Source organism: Daucus carota, chromosome 7 (assembly GCF_001625215.2).
Source record: "Daucus carota subsp. sativus chromosome 7, DH1 v3.0, whole genome shotgun sequence".
Taxonomy (NCBI): domain Eukaryota; kingdom Viridiplantae; phylum Streptophyta; class Magnoliopsida; order Apiales; family Apiaceae; genus Daucus; species Daucus carota.
In genome coordinates this window covers 5696571-5716430 of record NC_030387.2, presented here as the reverse complement: position 1 = coordinate 5716430, position 19860 = coordinate 5696571, and the positions used below count along the sequence as shown (strand labels likewise).

At 33.9% G+C, this 19860-nt stretch overlaps 3 protein-coding genes across 3 annotated transcripts; 2 read left to right on the top strand and 1 right to left on the bottom strand.

The window, feature by feature from the left end:
* Positions 1 to 623: 623 nt before the first annotated feature.
* Positions 624 to 2579, top strand: LOC108195383 (L-ascorbate oxidase homolog). The gene has a single exon (XM_017362343.2). The coding sequence runs from the start codon at positions 795 to 797 to the stop codon at positions 2466 to 2468; it is 1674 nt and encodes a 557-aa protein (XP_017217832.1). The 5' UTR covers positions 624 to 794; the 3' UTR covers positions 2469 to 2579.
* Positions 2580 to 3481: 902 nt separating this feature from the next.
* Positions 3482 to 3964, bottom strand: LOC108195319 (uncharacterized). The gene has a single exon (XM_017362278.2). It carries the CDS (start codon positions 3962 to 3964, stop codon positions 3482 to 3484), a length of 483 nt encoding a protein of 160 aa, XP_017217767.1.
* Positions 3965 to 13906: 9942 nt separating this feature from the next.
* Positions 13907 to 18288, top strand: LOC108195409 (phosphate transporter PHO1 homolog 3). The gene is made up of 12 exons (XM_017362367.2): positions 13907 to 14613; positions 14694 to 15078; positions 15199 to 15247; positions 15400 to 15471; positions 15739 to 15871; positions 15964 to 16084; positions 16172 to 16430; positions 16517 to 16621; positions 16722 to 16916; positions 17219 to 17497; positions 17776 to 17912; positions 18011 to 18288. The coding sequence occupies exons 1-12, from the start codon at positions 14007 to 14009 to the stop codon at positions 18105 to 18107; spliced, it is 2439 nt and encodes an 812-aa protein (XP_017217856.1). The 5' UTR covers positions 13907 to 14006; the 3' UTR covers positions 18108 to 18288.
* The last annotated feature ends 1572 nt before the right edge of the window (positions 18289 to 19860 follow it).

Genomic DNA, 19860 nt, shown 5'->3' with positions numbered 1-19860 from the left:
GCCGAGGACTTATGATTATATATTAGAATTTGATTTTTGTGTCATAATTTAGTCGAGGCATTTTTCTTATCCACAATTCATGTTTTATTTTCTTGCGGAGGTCACCTCATGTATTCTACCTAATTAAATTAAATGATATACAACTTACATTTAAGAGGAAGCGTATATGGTATTCTTGCAGAGTTCGATGTGTGTTTCTTGTACATTTTAATATTAATATTTTAGTTACACGAATACAGTAGTCCTTTGAGTATTGGACGGTTAAGACATGCTAGCAACTCTTTTAGTTTTTTTATGGGGACAATCATGCCACGATTTTATTTTTATATTATTATTTTTTTTTAACATAGGAACCCGAGCCGCTACCTTTCGGGTGCATCATGCCACCAATTTTGAGTGGTCGATAAGTTAGTTTAGTTGTAGAATCGTACACATTGTGTTCATTTATAGAATCTTGAAGTTGTACAATACTCGGTGTGTAATTATAGAAAATGCAAATTGTACAGGAGAATGGAAAGCCGAAAAACAAGGTCTAAAAATGGGGAATGTCATCAATTTGTATGATGAGAGACGCATGGCATGAGCTATAAGAAGGAGCTGAGAGGAGATGAAAAATTAAGCTCTTTCCCTGAAGAAGAGCCTGGGGGACTCTTCTTCTTGAAAATTCAAAGAGCCTATAGAATAGTAACAATAAAGGTAAAAAAAGATTGAATAACTAAGAGAGCAAAGGTGTATTGGGGGGAAATACATTAGCTGTAGCTCTCATTTTCTTGTGTTTGCTACAGCTAGCAGGCATGGCAAGGCCTGCATTGGTTGCGGTCACAACGTTGTTGTTGTCGGCTGCAGCCGTCGTGTTTGCTGAGGATCCCTACATTTTTATGGACTGGAATGTGAGCTATGGGACTATTTCTCCATTGGGTGTGCCTGTGCAGGGTATTCTGATCAATGGACAGTTTCCTGGCCCGACGATTAATTGTACATCGAATAACAACGTTGTTGTGAATGTGTTCAATAATTTGGATGAGCCTCTGTTGTTTACCTGGGCTGGGGTTCAGCATAGGAAGAACTCGTGGCAGGATGGAATGCCGGGGACTATGTGCCCCATTCAGCCTGGCACGAATTTTACCTATCATTTCCAGGTGAAGGATCAGATTGGAAGCTATGTGTACTTTCCCACCACAGGCATGCTGAAAGCCGCGGGTGGGATTGGTCCCCTGAATGTCCACAGCCGCGCTTTGATTCCTGTCCCTTTTGACATCAACCCTGCTGATGAATTCAATGTCTTGGCTGGGGATTGGTTCAACAAGGGGCATAAGGCGCTGAAGAGGCTTTTGGACAGTAGTCATTCAATTGGCAGACCAGATGGTGTTCATATTAATGGGAAGAGTTTGAAGGTTGGCGAGGCGGTTAGCCAGCCAATGTTCACTATGGAGCCAGGGAAGACTTATAGGTACAGACTCTGCAATGTTGGTATGAGGACTTCCTTGAACTTTAGGTTCCAGGGTCACGCGATGAAGCTGGTTGAGTTGGAAGGCTCACACACGGTCCAAGAACTTTATGAGTCGCTTGACGTCCATGTGGGACAATGTATGTCCGTTTTGGTGACTGCTGACAAGGAGCCCAAGGACTACTACTTGGTGGCTTCTGCCAGGTTCAGCAAACAGCCCCTCAGCACCGTGGCTGTTGTGCGTTATGCCAACAGCAATGTAGCTCCATCTACAGAGCTTCCACCGCCTCCACCAGAGAATACAGCTGGCATAGCGTGGTCACTTAACCAATTCCGGTCCTTCAGATGGAACTTGACAGCCAGCGCTGCTCGCCCTAACCCCCAAGGATCCTACCACTATGGCCAAATCAACATTACCCGAACTATCAAGCTCGCTAATACCAGAACAATTGTTGATGGCAAGCTCCGCTTTGGCATCAACGGTGTCTCTCACGTTAACCCCGATACCCCATTGAAGCTGGCTGAGTACTTTGGCAAGGCTCAGCAAGTGTTCAAGTATGACCTCATTCGCGATGAGCCCCCAGCACAGCAAACCAAGGTGACCTTATCCCCCAATGTGGTGAACGCCACATTCCGCAACTTTGTGGAAATCATCTTCGAAAATCCAGAGCACACCATCCAAACCTGGCACCTAGATGGATACTCATTCTTTGCTGTTGCCATGGAAAGTGGGAAATGGAGCCCGGAGAAGAGGAGGAACTACAATCTCGTCGACGCTGTGAGTCGACACACGATCCACGTCTACCCCAACTCATGGGCTGCTGTCATGACAACATTGGACAATGCGGGTATGTGGAGTTTAAGGTCAGACATGTGGGAAAGATTCTACCTCGGACAGCAGATGTACGTCAGTGTTCTGTCTCCAGAAAGGTCTCTCAGAGATGAGTATAACATGCCGGACAACTTCCCGTTGTGTGGCATTGTCAAGGGCTTGCCTTTGCCTGCACCATATACCCCCTAATTTACACACTCATACTCTGTCTTTACCTCTTTTCATCTGAAATTCTTAGATGATCTGTTTGTACTGATTTGTATGGGCTGATTGAAATCAATAATATATCTTTGCTCTTAACTAATCTGCCTCATTTCTTTCTCATTGCTATCAAACTAGCTATATCCATAGACCATAATGTCATACTCAAGATTTGATCTAGTGGCAATTAAACTCATGATCCCGAATCTAATTAAAGAAAGAGATTTCATTAAAATCAATAATATTAATCCCAAGTCTAAGAGCATCTTCAATGAAGTTGGCTATAATCGTGTGCTAAATTGGACCTGTAAAACATTATGTAAAATTTTCGGAACCCGCAAGACATTGTGCTACGATGGTATTGGCTATACTGGTTGACTATAATTTAAAAATAATATGTTAATAATATTTAGATTGTTATAAATAAAATATATATCAGTTTCATATGATAATAAATGATGTAATTTCCTACTGATTTCTTACGGCCTGTACATGTTGAACAAATATAATCATCAATAGGATGTTGAGAGTAAAATTATAGATAAGGGTGAGTATTGATCGGAGTGTGATTTTTTGAAGAGATTGACTATAATTGTTGTTTTGGTATGCCAACTCAGTTTTTAGCTAAGACTCTTCATGGTTGAAGATCTTCTTATGGTATGTATTTTTTTTTTTTTAGCGTAGGAACCCGCGGCCGCTACCTTTGGGTGCGCACTGGGTAAACCCACGAGCTCACGTAATAGCCTGCAAACCACGTGAACCAAGGTAAACCGCACTTAAGCGATAGACTCTGGCCCAGGAAGCACTTAAGCTTATGGTATGTATTTTGGTAATATGCTCTGTTGAGCAAGAACTTTATTCTGACAAATTCAATGAAATCACAAGCTCTGATACAAGAAGAATTATCAAACTCGAGTGAAAAACAATACTTGTGAAACAGGTACGTGCGTAAAATTAGAAAACCTCAGCAAGTTGAAGTGTTTTTGTGGAATGTGCTTCATCTAGTTACTAGAATTACCATCTGTATGCTGCTCACTTTTCGAAGATTTGTTCCCTTTCTTCTTAGCCCCTCCTTCCTTCTTCTTGCCCCTCATTTGCTTCACTTGCTCGGTTTTCGCTTCCTGTTTATCGCAGATCTCCAAATGAACACCGGGATCATTCGTGCTGTAACTCCCATCAAGCATAATAGAATTATTTATAGCCTGAATATTGCTGTTCACAAAAGTTGCTAACGGATCATTCTCCGAGTCATCGTCCACATCACCGTCATTATCATCCAACTCGCTTCGCATTGTTGCCCCCACATTGGTACCCGCCAGAGTGATGACTCGGACGCCGTGGTCATCGTCTGTCTCATCGTCATCGTTGTGGCTCGTATCGCCTCCTAATTGCATTTTGTGGAGACTTTGGAGTCGGCGATTGAGCGCTGAAACCATGTCCCGGGTCTCGCGATCAAGCACCTTTTTTTGCTTCTCTCCCTCCATGATCAGAAGTTGTGTTTTACATGCAGAGAGTGTTGGGCTTTTAAAGAGCAGAAGATAGAGAATGTGGTGGCTTTACTTGCAAGTCAATGCAAGTATCGGTTCTGTTTCAGGTACGATAAGAATGAAGAAAGGAATTGCTTGGTCACTACTTCATATCGATACTCTGTAAACTTTTTCCTAGAATTATGTAGCTCTGATTCTCATCGATCTCAATTCTCAACCTTGATATTTTGATTCTTGAGGTGGTCTTTTTTCATGGGCACATATTAAAATTTATTTTTTATTGAAATAGTTACCGATTTTTTCGAAAATACATCGTTATAAAAATTATTTTCAAAAATATGGTGCAAACATAGCATTATGTTAAGTAAACGTTAGTTACACAGTTATATTAAAAAAAGAATAGGATAAAAGAAAAGTTATAAAAAGATGCAAAGGAAATTATGATATTTCTTATCCCTGCAAACCCTGGCATGCCTCCGTCACTACCATCAACGCCGTCACCTTCGATTTACACCCACACGGACTCTAATCACATACACACAGATATGAACATACATCAAGCACACTCACTCGGACCTTTCTCTCGTCATCTCCGACCCCAAATCCCGATACAACATCAATAACCTTGCCGTTCATCTTCCACATATCTCCAGCGCCACTTGTTCAAGATAAGACCTCAACCCTCCACCTCTAACTTAACACGCCGCCACCAACCCTAATTTCCTTCAACTCTTTATTCCTTTGTGTACTTATTTTAAGCTTGTTTTGTTTTCGTTATATGTTTAAATATTTATTACGTTTATTTTAGTCTTTTCTATCTTCTAATTAACTAAAATATTTTTTCTAACGGCTTACTAACATTTGTCTGACGGAAGGGCATATACGGTACAAAGTTAATAGTTTAGTGGTGTCACACGGAAGTTCAAAAGATCATGTGGCATGAAACGGAAAAGCCAAAAATACAATATACTAAATGGAATTTCCCTAAATAAATTTATAAAATTATCATTTTTTTTCTCTCTGTATAAAATTGGCAGTGATGAGACAGATATGTTGGAGATAAATAAAGCCCACAGGCAGGCTCTCAACTCAGTTTCATCACTTTGAGTAAACGAACTCTTCAGACTCCCATTCAAATGTTTCGATTGGGCCATATTGACCAAAACAGACCAAGCACTTGGGCCCATCACAAAGTACACATTGACGTCAATTTAAACTCCCAGTAGGAACATAAAATATCAGGCTAGTTGTGAATGAAGCCCGGAAACAACTAGGAGATGCAGACAGTTCAAAGAAGCAGTATTAAATTTGATTAGAAATTGTAACAAAGAGTTAGCGTAGTCAGTTTTGATAATAATTATTAATAAATTAATGTATAAAAAATTCAACTCGTTAGAAAATGTGATTTTCACACAACTGCTGGATGCATACATGCATACGTTGCCATTGTATTGTTTTCTAGCTTGTTACTTCCGTTTTTCTGGCCCCTGTGCATGTTTTTCCTGTTTACCAACTGCTCCTGTCGTTTTCATGGTCCAAGTTCACCACCGACGCTTATTTACTTTGCTTCCGATTACAAACGGGAATTAGACTTAATCGGTGAAGTCAGGTCAGGGAATAAGGATTAATCGGAGATTAATTGCATTGATCGGTGATTAATCGGGGATTAATAAAAATAATCGGATATTTAATCAGTTCGGTGAGTTACGGAACATGGATTAATCGTGATTAATCACCAAATTTTAGAACAGAGGTTCCGATTGATTAAGTTTATTATTTATAACTTAACGTGATCTATGACTTACGTGATTTGCGGTTTATATTTAATTTCAAATATTTATAATATAAATATATAATTTTTGATTTAAAATTGAAAAAATTCGAAATCCGACTTAAAATCCAGACAAGCCGTTCATTCGTTTTGATTCGAATCGGTTAATCGCCTCACTCAGCCCTCACTCTCAGGAATGTAAGATCGGTTTCGTAATGCGTGACCTAAGTAACAGGACTGTAAATTTGTCTGGTGCAGATCATCTGCCCAACCCAGGATTCGGAGCCGACTATTCATGGAATATGAAAATTATAGTCGACGTTGACAATCAGACGGAATACCCAAAAATAATTTCCACCTAATTTTTGAGGAAGCAACATAACTGAAAAAATCGAATTCGAATTGTTAAAACTTTTTTCAACTATAAAATGCCAACACGTGTCTATTTGTTATGTATCGAACAAATACGATTCTTCGTGATAAGTAGAAAAATTCCAAAAATCAGGAGATATTCCGAAAAAGAAATTTAACTGAATTTCAAGGACGAGATGTACCTAAAAATGTTGAAATTCACTCCTTTTTATGACCTAAAGTAGAAGCTCGAATTGAATCCTCTGTAGGGTCTGTTTGTTTACCAGCTTGACCCGTTTGTGTAAATAAGTAGAAGCATTTTTAAGAAATTTAAAATGCTAACTTCTCTGTCACAGCTTCCGTTTTTTTTTTCCAAACACTTTATTAACTTATTTACTTTTTACTTTTGCTTCACTTCTCTGATTTAAGCAATAAGTCACTTTTTTAAGTTTGCCAAACAGCCACATAATTTATGCGTAAAATTTTGTGCAAACAACTGATTTGAACGAACGTTTGCCACATTTAGGGAAATCACAACGAATTCAACAAAACTCGTCATATTTCACTAATTTTTAATAACTCGACTAATATTTAATGTATTGTGTTTGAAATTTGAATCTTCATATTAGCTTGAAGAAGAAGTTGTAACCAAGTCTAACAAAGTTTTCAAAACAAAAAAATTATGTGGACCGCTTATATTCTCCACTTATGTACGTGCATGGACCGCTAGCTATAAACAGTCCATATCAAAAATATACGCGGCAAGATTCTCTTTCCCGAATCACCAATAAAACACCAAATCACCAATAAAATATACAGAATTGTATAAGTATTTGTGGATGTTGTGCGTCTCAAATTCACAATACTTTATGACGACTCATGACTACTCAATTCCGAATAAATAAAGTAGTATAAACGTGTTTTTGTATAGCTTTAGTCTTCTTCCAAGTTCCACCTTGCCACAAATTTGGAGGTCCCTTGTCTAGAAACAACTACTGATAATTATAAAATACTCACGTATTGCTAAACGCACGTACGTTTCATTTCAATTATCTATGCAATACTATTATGCTTTTGGTTAGACAAATTGCAAGTTGTAAGTAAACAGGGCCGTAAACAAGTCGAGCCGAGTCGAACAGTGTCAGACGCGACTTGAATTCGATTCAAAAGTTCGGGTCTCGAGCTCGAGTTCAAGTTCGATCGAAACTTTCAATTCAAGTTCAAAGCTCGGCTCGTAAACAGTTTGACAGGCTCAAGTTCGGCTCGAAAGTTCGAATCGAGTCACCAAATATTGAGAAAAACTTGAAATATGATCCGAGCTCGAGCTCGACTCGATCATTACCGAATTCAATTTGAATATTTTATGACCCGAGTTCGAGTAGCTCATGAACAGTTTAACTTGTTTACAGCCTGCAACCACATAAACTGGGCAGATTTGCTTATCTTAATCCTAACGTATGTACTTTTCCATTTATATATGTGTAAGAGCATGGTTGATGATATATAATATGGAGAATTATATTTGTACTTAATTAATTATATTATAAACCAAAATCTACAATTTATTGCTGTTCGAAGCGTTTTAATAATATAATGTAAATGTTTTTAATATTATAAATAGATTATATATATCATGGAAACATGTCTTTAATTTAGGAGCGATTGAGATTGATTTTTCAACCACCATAATCTAAACGTTAAAAGGCTGATCGTGAAATGTAGCTTGGCAATTTAATTTCCTCCCTAACAATATATTTATAGCGCATTTATATTTATCACATTATTAAAAAATGAACATGTAATAGGTAAATATATAAAGTTCAAATGATGAACACAATTAATATTATTAAAACATTAATTTATTAAAAAATAATTTATAACAATGTATATTTAGTATAAAATTATATTTTAATATTAAATTATTAAAATAATTTGAATCAATTATCTAACTCATCACTAAAATCTCTCAACAATATCAAATGATATATCGATCTTACGTGGTCCTATCAACTGACTAAAATGAATTTATGATATTAAGTTGGTCATTAATTTATATTAATTTTTGATAGAAAACGTAACGGATGAACCATGACGTTGATATGATGTGTTATTGAGTTAGATATTGAACAATTAAATAAATAGTATAAAAACATTTTGTTAGTGAAAATACAAAAAATCTTAACCAAAAATTATTTAATTAATATAATTAAAGTTTGTATGCGTTAAAAAAGCCTACTTACTACTTACTGTTCATGTATAATTTTATCACACGTGAAGTCAATGTTATAACTCATCCATTGAATTTAACTGCCATGACTTACTTGTAATTCATTAAAATTAGTGAGATCCGTGGAAATCGATAACTCACTTAATTATTAAATAATTTTAATAATAAGTTTGATAATTAATCCAAAATAATTCTCAAGAATCCTAAACACCTACGCGCGCGCTCAAATTTTTCTGAAAATTGTTGATTTTATACTTGAAAAAAAGGAATAAGAGACCAAGTTATCAGCACAGGTTGCAATTACTGAAAAGACGGTTTACATAGAAGTTGTTAACTTATTTTATGTACTTGATGTTGCCTAAACTATACTAGAAGAGTTTGTATTATCTGATATATGAAACTAAAATAACTTTGTGAAAGTTTGTTTAAACTTGATGTTATAAGTTGTTTTGGTTAACAACAAATAGCAAAGCGCCAAAGTTGCTACTCTAGTCTCACTTTTTTTTCTTTTTCTTTTTTTTAAGTTGAAATGTATCAATTGACCGCCTACCAAAATTTTAGATTTTTTATCTGCCATTTTTACTAATAGTTGTTCAATTGCTCTTGTATATAGCATGTATTTTGGAATCTCTCTTTATTCAGAACTATGTATCAGATACATATAATATACATAATGAATAGTCCACCCTCCGCCGGGGGCGGATCTAAGATATAATTTCAGAGGGCGCATCAAAATATTTTCTTAATATACTAACATGTTCTTACTTAAGTATTTGAAATACAGGAGCAACTATTAACAACCAGAAGATTTTTTAAAATACAAAATACAGATATACAAAATTGATAAAATGTACCTACATGTTGCAGCCAAGTACCAGCAATCATAGCATCACAGCCAAGCTAAAAGTATAGTATTTGGCGACAAAAACGAGTGTCCGTCAACAACTCTAGTATCCTGAAACACACACATAAGACATCTTAGCATTAATTATATAAAAACATTTAGTTGTAGAAACATAGTAGACACTAGACATGTATTTTAAAACATTTGCCTGGTATATACACAATTATAGGCAGATTCTCCTGGATTTCAATTTTTGAAATTGTTTAATTATATTTTTTGTTGAGATAGTTTCAAACATTTCTCTTTCGACATAAGTTACTAAACAATCATTCATCCACTCGTCTCCCATTCGGTTGCGCAATGTATTTTTGATGATTTTATGGCTGAAAAATATCTTTCAACTGTGGCAGTTGCAACTGAAAGAATCAGTGACAATTTTAATAGATGATAGTCTCGATCATTCTTTGTGAAAGATCATCAATGCTCTTCAAGTCAGAATAATCAGGATGGTCTCTCACATCCATGATGTAATTCTCAAGTTGATTATCAAGTAATAAGAATTGCAATGCTGAAAAATCACAAGGATAGAACTCTGCAAACCGAATTAACGTCTTTTTATCAAATGCAGAAAAAGAATCAAATTGATTGAGACAAGCTATACACAAAAGAAAGCAACTCTATGTTAACGGGAAGACATGATTTTTTGGTCTCTCTCTCAACAATATTTACTTCGCAATCCAGGATCGACTTCAAGTACATAACACATAAGAGTAATAAGACTGATACTGTAACTCTAATTGTGTGATATATACGTCTTAAACATTTTTGTTTTAAAACTTTATTTATTCATATTAAACCACTCCAACTTATTTAAATTTTGAAGGTTGGCGGGGACACCCCTAAATTTTCAAATTTTTAGGGGAGTATTTATATTTTTTTTCTGAAATCATGGTGGTAATTTTTCTTTCTTTTTTTTCTAAACACCCCCCTTACTAGACCCCCCGCCCTCCATCCTATTCCAATCATTTTGACTAACACGTCTTTTAAAAATTATTTGTTTAACTTCAATATGAAGAACAAAAAATGAAATAATGGATATTTAAAAGGTGTAATATATGAATATGTATTGTAATAATTTTGATTTCATAAATAAAGGTTCATTTTTTAAAATATCCAAAAGCCAAAATTAATGTTCGCATATATCAATTAGACAGAGATTCAGTGGAAATTAAAACTTATGTGCAAGGACCGACGTCATGATGACGTACATGTGGCAGTAAATATATTAATTTTGAGTAATGCTACATGCACATAAATGGATATAGAAATTTTATACAGAATGATGTGGCAGCGCCACCTCTGCATAACATTAATTACTCTTGTCTGCCACTATACATATACACCTACTTTCTTTTTCATTGTTAGATATGTTATATAGATATTCAGATTTACTTGGTTCCTCAGTTCACCTATAAAATATTAGTTTTAGTATTTATTTTTTTCATTTTTTTATTATTCATATCTTTTTATATTTAATACTTGTATAGCTTTTTATATTATTTATTTTTCATTTATATTATTTACCTTTTACATTTAATTCTTATATAACTTTTATATCTAATTTTTTATATCAATTTCTAGGAGAAAATTTGAAACTATTTGATGTTTAGTTCACTGACAAAAAAATTATTCTTATTTTTTCAATTTCTTACACTTTTCACTTTTTTTATTACATGCAATATTAGTTATAACTTTTTATGCTAATTTTTTATATCAAATTCTCAAAAAAAATTACTCTTCTCGGCTACTATATTTGTATCTTTTATTTTCGCTTTGTTATCCAAAAACTGAAAATGATTTGACATTTAGTTCACTTAGAAAAAAATTATTTTTGTGTTTTAACTTCTTACACTTTTCACTTTTTCTATTATTTGTATCTTTTTTAATTATCATCACTACTAGATAAGTGATGCTAACTAGTATTACAAGTAAAAATAAATAATATAAGAAAAATATAAATAATAAAAATGTGAGAAGTATAAGAAGTTGAAAGTACAAAAATATTTTTTTCACAAGTGAACTAAACGTCGAATCAATTTCAATCTTTGGATAACAAAATGAAAATAAAAAACAGATATACAAATATAGTGATCGATACGGGTAACAAATTATTTTTTTTGGGAATTTGATATAAAAAATTAGACTTAAAAAGTTAAAACTAGTATCACAGTTAAAAAAATAACAAAAGATAAGAAAGATAAAAATAATAAAAAAATGAAAAGGGTAAGAAGTAGAAAAAATAATTTTTTTAAGTGAACTAAACATCAAATAGTTTCGTTTTTTAGATAAGAGAATAAAAATAAGAAGTATAAAAATTTAATTTTTTGTAAGTAGTGTAAATATCAAATAGTTTCAAGTTTTCACTTGATAAGTTGATATAAAGAGTTAAACATAAAATTATACAAGTATTAAATGTAAAAATAAAAAATACTAGTGAAAAATAAATAATATAAAAATTGTACAAGTATTAAATATATAAGGATAGGATATGTATAATAGAAAAAGTGAAAAGAGCAAGAAAAGTAAAAAGTAAGAATAATATTTTATAAGTGAACTCAAAAATCAAATCGATTTCAATATTTAGATGAGAAAATGAAAAAGAAAGTAGGTGTATTAAGTATAGTGGCAGACAAAAGTAATTAATGTTATGCAAAGGTGGCGCTGCCACATCATTCTGTATAAAATTTCTGTATCCGTTTATGTGCATGTAGCATTACTCATTAATTTTTTGTAAAAGGATCCACGTTAGTTCTTTAATGCTCACATGATATATTTTTCGGCTTAAAATTTTAAATTTCCCACTTCAAGAATTACTATGAATCTGAGACTCTTTATACCATTATTCATTTCAGTTATTTTATTTATATATTTGTGTCAGCTACTTTCATCAGATATTTCAGTTACTTTAGCTGCTCACAAATTTGAAAATACGAATCGTAAAATGGACTATTGTCATAGTACATTCTAGACGGACACGGTAAGTTTTCAGACTTTTGAATACTATGAATGTACCTCTATTTCGTGAAAAACTGCATCAGTCCAGTATTATTTCTTGGCTGACAAAACTGCAAAGACGAGGACAATTAGTTAATTGCTGAGCAAGTTATTATACAACACACAGGTTAATCTGATCCACTGCTGTTGTAACTAAACTTAGAAAATATTTTACGGTGGTTAAGACCATCTTCGATCACAATTTTATAAATAAAGTAACTTCATCTTCGTTTTTCATTTTTTTCATTTTAAATCTTAATTTGATATCGGACTGTTACTTCATTTTATAAATGAAACAATTTTTGCTTTATATGCATAGTGCAACTTCATATACAGAGTAATATAGTAGATGATTTTATATATAAAATAAAGTAATAAATGATTGGAGATTGATTATTTCATTAATAAAATTGAAAACGAAAAAATATGAAATTTAAATTTGTGATCAAAGATGCCCCGACAACGATACGTAGAATTTATCCCAAGAAAAGTACACACGTACCTCTCGTTTCAAGTTCGCTATAGTGGGTGCCGCAACAAAACAGCATGTAGAGAAAGACTTGCATGCTTTTAACTAGAAGATGAATTGAATAGTCTCCTATTTGACCTCAGACGATTTGAAAGCTAAGTTTTCACCTTTGACTCGATCACCCCATTAACATGACAAATGTTCTTAACACCCAAGTTTAAGGGAACATTACTTTTATTCATTCATTTTTTATTAAAGTAACTCCGCAATCAAAAACATTGGTCATTCACGTACATAATATCCTATATAGCTAACGATTGATCTTTGTGCTTTCTTTTTAACTAGAACTTGGACAACGTCAAAACAAGGTGATTCACGTTGATAGCAAGTCAAGAAGCATATATATATATATAACTTAATGAATATATCAGTATATAGTGTTAAGGTTCAGTTAGTTAGACAGTTAACTCAATTAAGCAATAGCATTAATATAATATTGATTTTTTTACATAGCTAGCTAATTTACCGAGTCATTTTGTTAGCTAATCTAATACCGCGATGTTAAAGTTGTTTGTGTTAATGAAACAAATTTGTTTTAGTTAAATTAATATAGTGTCCAAAACAATTTATTACTTTTATTTTATAAGAAAATCATTTTTAGTATAAATTACCGAACAATTTATTACTTCTCTTATATAAAATGATTATTTTAGTGTAAATTACAGTCTATATAGATTAGCGTATTTTATAAATTATGTGATTTTGACACTAAAATAATATCATACCTACATTATTTTAGTATCATGGATAGTAGACGGTCTTACAAACTTACTCATTATCTGTTGATAAAATATAATTACTTATCGATTCTTCCGACTCGATTAATTTATAAAATTCTCCCATGTGTGCGATTTATATTAATATAAAAGATTTGAGTACAACATACTGTATTGTATTAGCAAAGGCGAAAAAGGCCCATCGTGAGGGCTTGCATCACAAAAGAGGAAATAAAATGGAACGGGAGTGATCATAATTTTATAAACATAACACAAAGATCTTAAAGTCGGCATAATGTGGGAAATTTTTCAACAAACAAATGAAAAATATATCGTGGTTTTTGACTCGGCTTATTTCTACCCCCGCGTTTGATTTTGCCCAACCGGGAAAGGTACTACTATTTGATAGCTACACCGTCCTCTCTCCCTTTATATATACACGTACTTTTCATTTCAATTCTCACATGCAATTTTCATACAGACCCCTCTTATCTCTGTCATCTGCTCATCCCTCGCTTCTTCTTTACTTATCTCTCGTCTTTTAAATATGAAGTTCGGGAAAGAATTGAAGTCGCAGATGGTGCCCGAATGGCAGGGAGCCTACGTGGATTATGAATTTCTCAAAAGTCTTCTAAAAGATATTCAGCATTATAGGCTTAAGGTTCGGCCTCCTCCCTCGAACCCGCCCGGTCTGCCGCGGGCTCTCTCGCACTACCGAACCTTCAGCGGTCTCACTTCGGTTCAGAGAACCATGTCGATGCGGAGTTTCAGCAGTCGGCGCCATGATGACACGGAGAGTCACGCGATTTTAGTGAATAGTGTGAGGAGATCGGATGGAGATGAGGGCTATGTTACGACGTTTCTGAGGACGGAGGAGGATGGGGGAGAGTACGAGCTTGTTTATTTTAAGAGGCTTGACGATGAGTTTAATAAAGTGAACAGATTTTATAAGGCTAAAGTTGAGGAAGTGATGAAGGAGGCTGATGAGTTGAATAGACAGATGGATGCTTTGATTGCTTTTCGGATCAAAGTGGAGAATCCGAAGCATGCTTGGTTTGAGACCGCGGTCGATATGGATAATCTTGTTTCCGCTGTCGCGTCTTCTTCTGCGGCTCTATCAGCTTCGGTATCTTCCTCCGGGAGGAGGCACAGCAGTAAGTATTCGAATTGCATGAGCACAGCAATTGATTTTTCGAGATATTGACGAATATTAATTGTGGTTATTGATGTGCAGAAAGAATGGCGGAGCATATGGATAAAATAGACGAGGATAAATCACTCAGAGGAACGAGTGTAAGAGAATCCTCACAACAAGATGATTCTCCGCAAGAAGAGAATCATTCGTCACACCGAATTGTTCAAGAAGTAACAATCAGCACAAGTAATAATCCTAGTAATAGGTTCAATGTTACTGGTAAACCGGCTTCACTAGAGATACTTAACCGTGTCAGATTCAACAAACACACCGACACGCCTCTCCCGACGATCAAAGGCGTCCTTAACGTTCCCATTCAGACAGATTTAAAATTTAGTGCAGAAAATCTCAGTAAAATTGAAGATCAGCTCAGAAGAGCGTTTATTGAGTTTTACAACAAGCTTAGACTTCTCAAAAGTTTCAGGTAATTAACTAATTAAGTTGATCTTCAAATCATCATTTCTTTCAGATTCTCACGCGATTCAATCATAAGTGTATACGTGGCTCACTGTTTCGTCGTTTGATTTGTGCTCAATGTGAACAGCTTCATGAATATTCTGGCATTTTCCAAGATCATGAAGAAGTATGACAAGGTACGGAAGTCACATTTTTAACAGTCAAGTCCAGGCAGTTCTGTCGTTGTTACTGTGGAAGTTTGTGTCTTAGTCGCTTGTAGGTTGGAATTTGAATTTGGATTGCTTATTGCTATGCTAATGACGCGTAAATTTGATTCATTTATCTACAGATCACTTCAAGAAATGCATCCAAGTCGTACCTACGAATGGTTGATACCTCCTACATAGGCAGCTCCGATGAGGTAATTAACCTAATTTTCACTAAGTCATTATATACTTATAATTACTTTATAATTATGTGGCTACAAAAGGCGGATCGTTAACATTTTGGATGCCACAGGAGCTTATAAAACACTTTACACAATAAAAAAATCAATCGATCTACTAAATTTTAAAGTTCAGCTAGGGCTCAACCTAGGTTAGCCCTCTTGGTTCCGCCTCTGCCTATACGTATATATAGACATGTTAATTGTATGAGCTAAATGACATGTGAATAATGGATATGCCAGGTGATTACGAAGCTCCTTGACAGGGTCGAAGCGACATATATCAAGCATTTTGTCAATGGAAATCGAAAGAAAGGGCTCAACACACTGAGACCAAAGATCAAAAGGGAAAATCATAAAGTGTCTGCTTCTTTAGGTACTTCCGTATATATTTTAAGTAAGTTTACCCTTCACTAGTTATCATCAACTAACTAATGCTTCTACTCGATGGCGTGCAAATCATTTCAGGATTCTTTGCTGGTTGTACAGTAGCTCTTATCTTCGCACTCATTCTAACCATACGAACTCGTAACATTTTTGAGAAGGAAGGCCGTGGACGGTATATGGAAACCATGTTTCCATTATACAGGTGTGTTTTAAACAAGTTATAATTATTTCTACTATTATGCTTGTCTTAGATATATATAAGGCTTATGATCCTGAATCATATTCACAGCTTCTTCGGGTTCATTGTGTTGCACATGCTGTTCTATGCGGGGAACATATATTTCTGGAAGAAATACAAAGTAAACTATCAGTTCATATTTGGGTTCAAGGCTGGAACTGAATTAGGTTACCGAGAAGTGCTCCTAGTGAGTTTCGCTCTCTCGGTGCTGGCATTAGGAAGCATTCATGTAAATCTTGACATGGAAATGGATCCTAAAACTAAAGACTACAAACAACTCACAGAGCTTGTTCCCCTAATCTTAGTGATTGTAAGTTCATCTATCATTAATAAATTATGTAAATTCAATATTTAATATACTCCGTTTTTTGATGATTTGTTTTTATCGATCTGCAGTTCATATTTGCCGTGATGATCTGCCCATTCAACATTGTATATCGCTCCAGTCGCTACTTCTTCCTTACCTGCGTAATTCACGTCTTCCTTGCACCATTATACAAGGTACCTTGATCGCCAAGATCCTTATATTCAGAAACAAATTGACAAAACATTTAAAAACTTGTATTAATTTTATCGATCTGCATGGTTGCATGTGCTGCAGGTTGTGCTTTCGGATTTTTTCGTGGCTGATCAACTTACCAGCCAGGTTCAAGCTTTCAGAAGCATCGAGTTCTACATTTGTTACTACACCTCCGGTGACTACAGACATAGAGAGAACAGCTGCGATAAAAATGATGCTTACAGTACCTTCAGTTACATCTTAGCCGCGGTTCCATTTTGGTGGCGTATGCTTCAGGTAATATTCTAACTTACAAATATACACACAACACAATGACATTTTATCAAAAATTCAAACAGAATCAAAATCACATACAATCCATTAAAATTCATAAATTAAAAATAATCCATTAAAATCTCAGTTGAATACAGATACACCCCCCAAATATATGGGAGAACAATTGTTTGCAGATATTTCATATTTTCAATGTTGTATTGCTTTGTAACACAGCAATAGTTTCAGAAACTAAAACGTGTTTTTCATAGAACACAACCCTATATATATGTTCTTTAATAATGACTGCCCGTTTCAATCATCAGTGTGTGAGGCGGTTCTTCGAAGAAAAAGATGCAGTACAGGGATGGAATTCACTGAAATATTTCTCGATCATTGTATCGTTCGTGACCAGAACAGCATACGGCAGAAACAATAGTAACGAATGGTATATCATAGCTTGGATCACCTCTGTTGTAGCCGGAATAGTGGCTACATACTGGGACATTATCTACGATTGGGGGCTTCTCAACCGAAAATCCACAAACCCCTGGCTCCGAGACAAGCTCCTTGTCCCTTACAAAAGTGTATACTTCGCTGCCATTGTAAGAACATAATATAATTTCTCTACAATATATTTTTATTCATAATTAATCACTCTATACATAATTCATAATACAGGCAGTGATTCGAGTAAGAACAGTTTGCTTATGAGAATAACGAGAACAGTTGTTCTACACTTTTCAAAAAGTGCAGAAGAATAGTTTTGTAGTTATTTTAGTTTTTTAATATTGTATTGTGCAACAGAACAATAGTATTCTCAAGCTAAAACGTGTTCTCCACAGAACGCGACCCTCATAATACATATGTTTCCACTTTCCAGGCCTTGAATGTGTTGCTGCGGTTTTCATGGATCCAAATGGTTCTGGACTTGGAACTTCCTTTCCTTCATAGACAAAGCATGATCGCAGTTATAGCTATTCTGGAAATCATTCGTCGCGGTGTCTGGAACTTCTTCAGGTTAATAACCTAGCCTTAATTTACCCATCATTATATATATTTTGTTAATTCTTGTGAATGTTATTAATTTTTTTTATTCTTTTATATACATTATCAAGGTTGGAAAATGAACACTTGAACAATGCTGGGAAGTACCGTGCATTTAAATCCGTGCCGCTACCATTCAACTACGAAGACGACGAGGATGACACCTAGATCATAAATACACACATAGATAGGCAGCTTGTATATGAGTGTAAAGATGAGAAAGTTGTAAGTAATCTGTATTATAGTCTCTAACTATAAGTTTAACTTGAGATCAGAAACAAGTTATTTAGTGATGCAAGGACTGGATATACACGAATTCCGTATACGAAAATGGGTGAATATAAGCTCATCCGGTGCATGCAATTTCATATCTTGTATCAAGTACTATATGTAAAAGAAAAACGGAGGATTATCGATTTGAATTTCATGGGTAACGTATCATTCTCATAGCGTCAACATTTAATTGCTTTTATATTTTATTGAATGAAAAATTCCCCACTTCATTTAAGAATCTTTAATATAAATGTGAGATTTTCTTTGATAATATAATACTCAGTCCTTCCCAAATAAATGCTTGATCTATATAATTTATTTCCTAAATTTTACTTTTGTAAATGAAGTTTTAAATATAAATATTAGTTTATAAAAGAAAATTTAGAAAAATAAATTATGGAACCGGACTGTCAATGCGTTTTTAACTACATGCTGAAAGTTAACTAGCAAATCTAATTTAGAAAGGAGAAATTTATATCCATGTAACACCAACTATTGTTAATAGGATCTACTTTTATATATATATATATATATATATATATATATATATATATATATCTACTTATATATATAGTAGCCCAACAGGTTCGTGTCAAGCCTCCCTCCTGAGCAAATAAATTACCTAGCTCCGAACCTGAGCCTAACTCCGAACCTAATATCTTCTCATATATATAAAAAAAAAGATGTTATTCATGAGACTCGAACTCGGGACCTCTCCAATACAAATAAATCACTCAAACCACTTGAGCTACACAAACAATTAGTTTATTACTCAAAAGCATTAATCACATACTTTAAAACTTTTGTATTTATATTCGTCTCAATATCTTATTTATTTGAGATGAGTTATTATTTCAGTTAAGTCTCATATATTGTTTACATGATAGATTAATATCTATAAATTAATTATTTACATAAATAAATTAAAAATTAAAAAAATATGAATAATCGGGTTCATGCCATGATTCGGATTTCAAAAAATAGATATAATTCGTATTCGAATTCAAATCTAACTTAATAGTTTAAACGAGCACCGATACAATATTATAGAAATTTTAAGTCATGAATGTGAGAAATAAGCACAAAAACTGAGGTTTAAGCGAGCATCTTTGAAAGGAAAAATTGATGGGCTTTCAACATGGGCTATGTCATATTAATTTTTTTATTATAAAAGGCAATTTATAAAGAGATTACAATATTTTGGAGAACACGAAATAAGGTGACTGAAAGAATATTCCTATGTAGAATATTTTTTTATTTTAAACTTATGAATTCAGAATTTGATGTGTAACTAAATCTTTTTTAAAAAAAATTATAGATATAAGGATAGTGACAATACATCAAATTTGGTGTCGGAAAATATATCTAAATGATATAATTTTGATGATATATGTATTTGAAATACTATAACTTGTGATATGAAGGTGAATTTAAGGAAATTTTATATTGTTAATCAAAAGTCAAATACATAATAATAAAACGCGTTTATGAGAACTACTAAAAAGATTTGAGTTATAAATTTTACTTTGTTAAATAAAATAACACAGAGAAATAAGTTATATATATTAAAGTCTTAAAACTATAATTTTTAATATGCCATCATCCAATATATAACATACCAGTTAAATAAAATGATTCAAACTACAGT

Bases quoted from the DNA above. Each gene is read 5' to 3' on its own strand.
- LOC108195383 (XM_017362343.2), top strand. From the start codon at position 795: ATGGCAAGGCCTGCATTGGTTGCGGTCACAACGTTGTTGTTGTCGGCT.
- LOC108195319 (XM_017362278.2), bottom strand. From the start codon at position 3,964: ATGGAGGGAGAGAAGCAAAAAAAGGTGCTTGATCGCGAGACCCGGGAC.
- LOC108195409 (XM_017362367.2), top strand. From the start codon at position 14,007: ATGAAGTTCGGGAAAGAATTGAAGTCGCAGATGGTGCCCGAATGGCAG. The intron at 15,872-15,963 runs GTACTTCCGTAT...AAATCATTTCAG, and splicing joins TAAAGTGTCTGCTTCTTTAG to GATTCTTTGCTGGTTGTACA. The intron at 16,917-17,218 runs GTAATATTCTAA...TTCAATCATCAG, and splicing joins TTTGGTGGCGTATGCTTCAG to TGTGTGAGGCGGTTCTTCGA.